Source organism: Cannabis sativa, chromosome 6, assembly GCF_029168945.1.
Source record: "Cannabis sativa cultivar Pink pepper isolate KNU-18-1 chromosome 6, ASM2916894v1, whole genome shotgun sequence".
NCBI classification, from domain to species: domain Eukaryota; kingdom Viridiplantae; phylum Streptophyta; class Magnoliopsida; order Rosales; family Cannabaceae; genus Cannabis; species Cannabis sativa.
In genome coordinates this window covers 4,179,410-4,188,137 of record NC_083606.1, presented here as the reverse complement: position 1 = coordinate 4,188,137, position 8,728 = coordinate 4,179,410, and the positions used below count along the sequence as shown (strand labels likewise).

Sequence of the window (8,728 nt, the reverse complement as noted above, 5' to 3'; positions counted from 1 at the left end):
CTGCCATTAATGGAGGAGACAACATATGGATTCCCTGTTGATCTTTTGCAGCAAACTGTTTCTTTCTCTCTCTCTGTCTCTCTAACATATCATAATATACAAAGACCATTCTCTCATTAAATTCACTCATTTTACTATTTGTAGTTTCAGAAAAAAAAAATAGTGGACTTCATAAAACATCATACATATATTTAATATTATATATAATGCTATATAGACAACCCCACTATATACTAACTATTCAAAACTCATCATCATCATCATCATCAAATATACATATATAAATACTCATTCATTTACCTCTCTAATTTATTTTCCTTTGCTTTCTCTTCCTTCCTTCTCTCTCTCTCTCTCTCTCTCTCTCTCTCTCTCTCTCTCTCTCTCTCTCTCTCTCTCTCTCTCTCTCTCATATAATCAAAAATATGGAGTTTCAACCTAATACTTCTCTTCATCTAAGCCTACCTTACAATCTTAACAACAACAATAACAACAATAATTATAACAATATAAATAATAATGATCACTATGATCATCATCAAGTTAACCTAAATCTTGTTCTTGATCACTCATCATCATCTTCTTCCTCCTCTTCACTAAGTCCTTCAGATCCTCCAAAGGTGTTCTCATGCAACTATTGCCAGAGAAAATTTTACAGTTCCCAAGCCCTAGGTGGTCACCAAAACGCTCACAAGCTAGAGAGAACTTTGGCTAAGAAAAGCCGAGAGCTAACATCGGCTTTAACTAGGGCTCATCACAACGGTTCTTCCTCTGCAGGCTTCAACCATGGACCCGCTCGGTCAAGTAGCACTAGAAGTGGCTCAGCTCAGCCTAGGCAAAGTCTCCACCCACCGCACCATGGGAGCTGGCCCGTACTTGATCACCAACACCATGGATTTTACTCGGGTCAATATGGTAATTGTGACCATCATGATCATGACATGATTAGTTCTAATTGGTCTTCAAGACCTAATCATCATCTTCATCATCATCATCATGTTCAGGAAGAGATTGCTCAGCTTGATTTGTCTTTGAGGCTTTAAAATAATAATAATAAAAAAAAGGTTTTATTATGATTGAGTAACATAATTTGTTTAGTGTTTTTTTAATGCTATTTTCAATTTTCTGATTTGACTCCTTTTTTTTTTCTTCATATTATATATTCTGAAAATATTATCTCTGAGTATTTTGTATGGATTAATGGTAACTTTGATGAGGAAGATGTAGTTACCGAATTATTAATTAAACATCTACATTAATTATTATTGTTATTACTTCCTATCTTGATCATCAATTAAGGCATTAAACAAAATTAAAGCTACCAAAAACTAATATAATTAGGTAAAATCATTAATTTGTTCTCACTATCTTAAATTATTCCAATTATGTTTCATTGTGAAAAAAAAAAATCTTAATTATCATTTCAGTTTGAATAGTTAAAAGAAAATCAGTTCTAAATAAATGGTTCATCATTTTACCTTTACAATTAATTATAGTAGATATATATTAATTATTAATTTGTGTATGTGTATGTGTGTAATAGTGAAGATGAGTATGGGTTGGGTATAAACAGGCAGAGACGTTGGTGTAAGTAAGTGGCTTTTTTGAATATATATGTGAGCTGACAAGATGAGAAAGAAGTATGGGAATTATATGTGTAGACTGTACCAACGTTTACTATATCACAAAAGTGTTTCACATGTCACCAACACTACATCTACATCTACATACATGCATGCACTACTACTACTCATCATATCTATCCATATATATTAGCAGTCTTGTTCCACATTCTAAAGCAATATAGGAAAAATGTGTAAGTGTTTTAGTATATCCTTTATTTGTTTCGGTATTCAAGAGAGTTTTTAAATCTAACAGTGTTCATTATCGTATATGTTGTTGTAGTTATTTTAGATGAGCTGTAAATTTTTTTAAAAAAATCTAAATTATTTACAGTGTTAAAAACAAAATTCAAACAATTGTCATTATTTATTAAAAACTTTGACAAATTTGATTATACATTACCGTCACTTCAAATGTGTCGTAAATGCAATGGAGTTTTGAGAGTTACCTGCCTTAGTAACACTTTTTGATCTCGGACACAAAAATCATTTCGTGGCACTTTGAAAATGAAGCAAAATATCTTCTTCTTCTTCTTTTTTGATGAATTATCAGCTGATGATTGTATTGCACTTCAATATCTTTACAATTCAAGCACCCATATCATTATAGATATTTTGGCCCCGATTGGCTAAATTTCTATTACCTAAAAGTATAAGTATAAACTTTATCTTATTTTTACCATTTGGATAATTATTATATGAAGATTTTTTTTTTTTTTTGTTGACAAAAAGTACTTTTCAAAGTGTTTGGGTATCATCAAAAAAACCTTTTGTGAGTAAATTAAGAATTATATAGATTATTTTAATTTTTAAAATAGCTTCTCAAAAGTCCTTTTCGGAGAAGCTACAAATCTTGGCTTCTTCCAATAGGACTTTTAAATTAAAAAAAAAAAAAAAAAAAAAAAAAAAGCTAAAAAAAAGCTTATAGAAGTTAAGCCAAACAGGGCCAATTCTCTTCTACATATGTGTCTTTAAAAATGCTCAAAACACTTTAAATCTTTAGAGCTGACTTTTTTCGATAACACAACAATGATTCTATTTTTGACATATCCACTTTGATTTTGTTAATCAAAGAAGGGATGGTTTGAATTTTTAAGGACCAAAATACCTCATTCCTATTAATTCCTCCATAACTGATATACCATAGCTACCACAGATGTAGCAAGTACCTGCCTTTGAAACTTAGACTGTTTTGGCCGAGATTTGCATCTCAAAATTATACTCTTCAGCAGTACACTATTCACCTTCCAGTCCAACTATATTTTATGCTCATCAAAACATCTCCTACTATAATATAACATTAAAAAAAATAAGTGTCAAACAATTTATGTATGTATGTCACACAACAAACAACTTGATTCTTGACATATTTTGCACATCAATAATCTCTCATTAGTTTACAATCTATTTAAAATTGTAAGCCAAAGAATAAGACAATGCTTTGAAACTGATAAATGACTCCAAACATGCTTGCGCCAATGAACCTCTGCTTGAGGAGGATGAAGAGCCAAGTAATCTTGGCTGATTGTGTACCTGTAAGAGAAAAATTGTTGCATATTTACAACTTTGCTTATCTTGTCCTTTGTCACTTGTCTCCAATAACACCTTTGTTGGGCAGTGGATTGTAACTCCACCAATCTTCCCTTTGAGATAAACACTATGGACCCACTTAACCCATAAGTTATCTTATTTTATAGCTACTGCCTACACATTTTTCCCAATGACTAATGCCTTACTCCCGATGGGGCTATAAGGAAAAAGAGTTATATTTTTCGAACATTGGAGATTTTTTAGGTAGGTCCCGGATGAGGTCAGACCCTCCGGTTCCCATTCTCTAGCCTAGACCACGTCGGGGATAGGTACGTTTGTCACTCGACTGAGCATACGAGGATACTCAATGTGAACATACCCTCTCCCTAACTAAGAATGGCACATCTTTCTTTCCCCTTGGCAGAGTTTCTTCAAAAAGGGATTGATCACCTAAGGCAAAGTTGATTTATCCTGGAGGAAGGTGTCTTCGGAAGAGAATACACTGTTGCCGCAAATTCGGTGTTATAGAATCTGCTGCTCTTGGTCTTGTTGGAATATCCGTTGTTGGGGGAAGAACAATTAAATCAGAATAAGCTGTTAATGAATTTCCTGAAGCAAGGGAAGCTTTAGCTTGCGGATTTTTGGGTCCCCCCCCCCCCCCCCCAAAAAAAAAAAGATTGAAATGACTGTTCAAAATTTCACCTATACCTTTGAGATTAAAAAAAATGGATTTTCTTATGAAATGTTTATTATTATTTTATTAGCGTTGATAGCTCTCTTCTTTAATTCTTACTTCATTACTTCAAGTTAGTTCCTACCTTCGGATAGTTTTTCAGGATACGACGACGTCAACAATGTAATTTATGAATTTGTTAGGGTAGAATTAGGCCACTTGGGTACGATTAGTTCTTCCGGTATGTTTCATCCTTATGTTTTTTCACATAAGTATTCCTCATGTTTCTTTCTTTTTTTTGGTTTACAACTGAGCCAATGGACGAGACCTTTGCCTTGTTGGACGCTTTGGAGAGTCCTAAAGATGGCCATACCATTCTGCTAGCAGACTTCTCAAGAGTTATAGTGTAATATCCTGGAAACTTAATTATGAATAATTAGGGTTTATTATATATTATGGATTAATTAGAGAGTAATGAGCAAGATTATGATCCTACTAATTTAATTCAGTGTAAATAATGAATTTTGTCATGCGTGGATAAATAAGCGTAATTTATTAATTATAGAGATTTATTAAGAATATATGGATATAATGTAAGCTATTTGTGAAATAAAATATTTTAAGTTCAGTGACCCTAGAGACCTGACCAAAGGCCAAAAATGTCAAAGCAGTCTTAGTTAATAATGTTGATGTGAATATTGTGATAGGTTGATAATAAAATTATCGGGATATTTTAGGGTATTTAGATTTGACAAAATACCTTTGGGATAAAAAAAATAGTGGCTAAGAAATGCCAAAATAATTTTATTAATAAAGTTTTAATATTATTATTATCATTATTATTATTATTATTGTTTATTCTTAATTATTGTTAATATATATGTGTTAAATTTTTTTAAAATAAAACATAACGAAACCCTCTCCCTTCCTCTAGGAAACCTACCCCGAAGGACCTTTACATTTTGGGAGATCATAACGAACTTCCCGTGAATCCCAAGCCGCTTTGTTCTTTTCAGGCATGGTCGTAGGGTTCCCCTCTGGGAAGGTCTTTCTAGAGGGTACTTAATGGGACTAGGCTCCCTATCCTTCTGTTTTTGGCCTCCCATAGGTTTAGAAGGTCCTTTTCCCATCTTCTCTTGCATAGGCGGGACTACAGTTGAGTCTACATGAATTCCAGCATTTTCCATCGTCTTTTCATGGTGATCATTATTTCTTGCATTCTCTTATTTTGTTCTTTTGTTCTGCCAACTCAGCTTCATGGTCAATAACTTTTTGCCTTAACTCAACTAGTTCTGTATAAATGTCTTCATCGTATTCTTCGTACTACTCTTGATCTGTATCCTCAGGATCATTGGTGTCTCATTTTCCTTCAGCATCCACACGAGAAGCCTCTTCTTCTTCTTCTTCAGGACCCTTCGAGTCGTTAGGCTATTATGGAAGCGAAGTGTTTCTTGTTAACACCATGATACGACGAGGCTTTATACAACTTCCTTTTTTGGCAAGCTTCCTACAACTCTCAATGAAAACACCAAACTGTTGACCGAGGTTTTCAGCAACCATTAGTTAGAGTTGTATGAAGCAATTAATGAATGTTAGAGAAGAATATTTTTTTACGTGGTTGGGACACTAATGTGCCTTAGTCCACGAGTCACTACTATTAATCAGAGTTTTTCTCATAAAGAATTCTCCCAGAGACCCATTTTGCATACATCTTTGGGGTATTTAAAAGCTCATAATGATGGTAAAAGATCACAATTATCGTGATTGTATGAGCCATGATTTGCGCAATTTTCCAATTTTAATTATACGGCATGATTGCCTACTTTTTATGATGTGCTTAAGCTTGTTATAGGTGCTTTGAGAGATCTGACTTATCTTTTGTTTGTGATTTGATAGCTCATTATGTAGTCATCAATTGATGTATGGGACATTGTGAAATCAGAGAATTATGTGTTTAAACTAGGGGTGTTCAATAAAATTTACAAACCGCCCAACCCGAATAAACCGCCCAAACCAAACTGAATAAACCGACAAAAAATACAACTCGAAATAATACAATGAAAATCCAAATCGCCCAATGAATATATTTGGTGGTTTATAAATTATTCTAAATCGCCCAATTAACCCGAATAAACCGAATTAAACCGATTTATATATTTTTTCATAAAAGTATATACCTTATATTATATAAATTATATTTATTAGTTAAACTATTTTGTATTTAAAGTTTGGGCATTTTAATTTTAAACTTAAAACTTAGATTTTATAGTTAATAAGTTTTAGTTTATTTGGATATTGAAGTTAAAGTTTAAAATCTCTACCATATTATCATTTTTATTATTATTTTATTCAATTATTTTATGTTTACTCAATTATATTTATATTATATTAAAGTTCTTAAAATTAATTTAAACTATAGCATTTTTTAGCTTTAAATATAAATAATATATTTTTATTTTTTTAAATTTAATTACTTGAGTTCTAAAAACTAACAATAACAATTATATGTATAAAAAAAAACGGTTTGGACGGGTTAACCCGACCAAACTGACAAAATCATTGGGCGGGTTGAACTTTTTTTAAATTTTCATTGGGCGGGTTACGATTAAATATTTGCACCCCGATATTTATATTGGGTTAATAAAAATATGCTATAACCCGGCCAAACCGACCGATGTACACCCCTAGTTTAAACCCTTGAACACATCTTTCAAAGTAATGTGTTGGATGATCTTCCCCATACCGCATTAAAAGCATATACAATGACTTTAACCTTGTGCAGCGTGCTACGCTCTGCCTGTCTTTCTACACATTCTCTCGGCCGAACTCACTTACGAAGAAGAAGAGACAAAAAGTACCACTCATCCTCCAAGTAGACCCTCTTGAACTACCACGTATTTTGGGAAAAATTTTAGGCAAAATATCCCATGACCCCTACCCCTACACACACACGCCCAATACGCTTTATATAGCCACTTGAGCTAGTCTTTAAGTGATTAATTGAATATGAGTTTTAAATATATATATATATATATATATAATTTTTTTGTTGTTTTTAAATAAATTTAATTTTTAATGAAATTTTAAATTATTTTATTAATGTGAACTAATTAGCGATTGCCACGTATGTATTATATGGCCGTTAATGTCAAGATAGCTATGGTTGCTAATAAATTATTGTAGCGAAATGTATTTAGCCCAAAAAAAGACTTAGGTATATTTAAGTGCTATAAATACAAAATTTATAGTATTTTTCTCATAAATTACTCTAAATAAATTATATATTATCATATAAAAAATTGAAATTAAAATTAAAAAATAATAATAATCACCAATGAAGTTAAAATGAAAAAAAAGAAACTTTTAGAGTAGTTAATCATTTTTCTAGCTCTCTAACATGCATTAATTCTTAAAAATTAAATTTAGAGTGTCAACCTTCTATTATAATTTTTTTGTCAACTTTTGTGTTCGAAAATACATGCCGGAATATTTTGTTTCAATTTTTTTCATGGCAATGTTCGTTATAATTATAACATCATCCATGTAAAGTTTTGAAAAATTACAAATAATTTACAGTGCAGAAAGTATATTAAAAGTTTTTGAACCTGCATGGTAGAATAAAATTTTAAAGACTTTATTTTTAGTACTGTAAATTATTCGATTTTTTTAAAAAAAATTTACAAAAATGATATTGTAACTATATAGAATATTCTTATATAAATAAATTGAAAAAGAAATATTAGTATGTAATTTCAGACATAAGTGTAAAATGATTAAAAAATTATAATATGATCATCTCAAAAAAAAAATATATATTATAATAAAAGATTATAATTAACACTCTTCAAACATAATACATTTGCAATGACTTCTATTCTTCCTCTCTTCCAAAATAGCTAGCTAATTTGCCGACACTACACTCTTTCAACATATCAATCCAAATTATTAAGTAACCAACTATAACTTTATACATTTATTACAATATTATATACAACATATTATATTAGAAAATATAAATAAAATAATTAGTTCAACATGGCCAAATTTTTTATCACATCAAGAAAAAGTTGTGCTACATATCTTGTACTTTATTTTTAAACTTTTTTACACATGTTTTAGCAATCTTATCATATATCACCAAAAAAAAGTTATATAATATTTTCAATATTGAATTTGGATTTGATTACAATTATTACTAAAGCTTTCACTTGCGTGCACAACTCAATGGATCTCAGTGCAATAAAAATTTGAGCAAAATTCTTGAGAATATTATAAAGAAAAAAGTTATTATGAAAAATGTCATGTATTCACAATATCATAAACTATAACTATTAGTGTAAATAAATCTATCCACACTACAAAAAATTTTATTTTTAGTCATAAAAAAAATTTATGACTAAAAATAAAAAATATTATGACTGATTATAAACTATTATTTCCATATTGTAATTATATAAAATATCAGTAACTAAAAGTATTAGTCACCAAAATTAGAATTTGTTATGACTAAATGTATTTTTAATCACAATACTTGTTGTAATTAAAACTAAATTAGAGACTTGTCTCTAAATGTTATATATATTTTAGTCACAAGTAACTTTTTATTGTCACTAAATGTAGTTATTTTTTGTAGTGTCAATATAATTACAACTGCCCGATCCAATCACAATCGACTACCAAATATTGGATACCCAATTGTGATTGGATCAAATGTTGGACGGGTTATTAATTCAAAAATCATATACATTCAATATCCGATCGAACTAATTAATATTTTTATTTAGTTTAGATAAATAATTAAATTTTAAATTGTTATACTTAATATATATATATATATATATTTATATATATGTGAAAATTAAATTAAATTTTTACTTTTTTTTATTGGATTGGATGGATCCAATTC

The 8,728-nt window shown here is 30.2% G+C and overlaps 1 protein-coding gene across 1 annotated transcript; it reads left to right on the top strand.

Moving 5' to 3' along the window:
* Positions 1 to 233: 233 nt before the first annotated feature.
* On the top strand, positions 234 to 1,286 carry LOC115694808 (zinc finger protein 3). Its single transcript, XM_030621900.2, has one exon. It carries the CDS (start codon positions 423 to 425, stop codon positions 1,038 to 1,040), a length of 618 nt encoding a protein of 205 aa, XP_030477760.1. The 5' UTR covers positions 234 to 422; the 3' UTR covers positions 1,041 to 1,286.
* Positions 1,287 to 8,728: the final 7,442 nt, after the last annotated feature.

Excerpts from the sequence above, each read along its gene's own strand:
- LOC115694808 (XM_030621900.2), top strand. The coding sequence starts at position 423 with ATGGAGTTTCAACCTAATACTTCTCTTCATCTAAGCCTACCTTACAAT.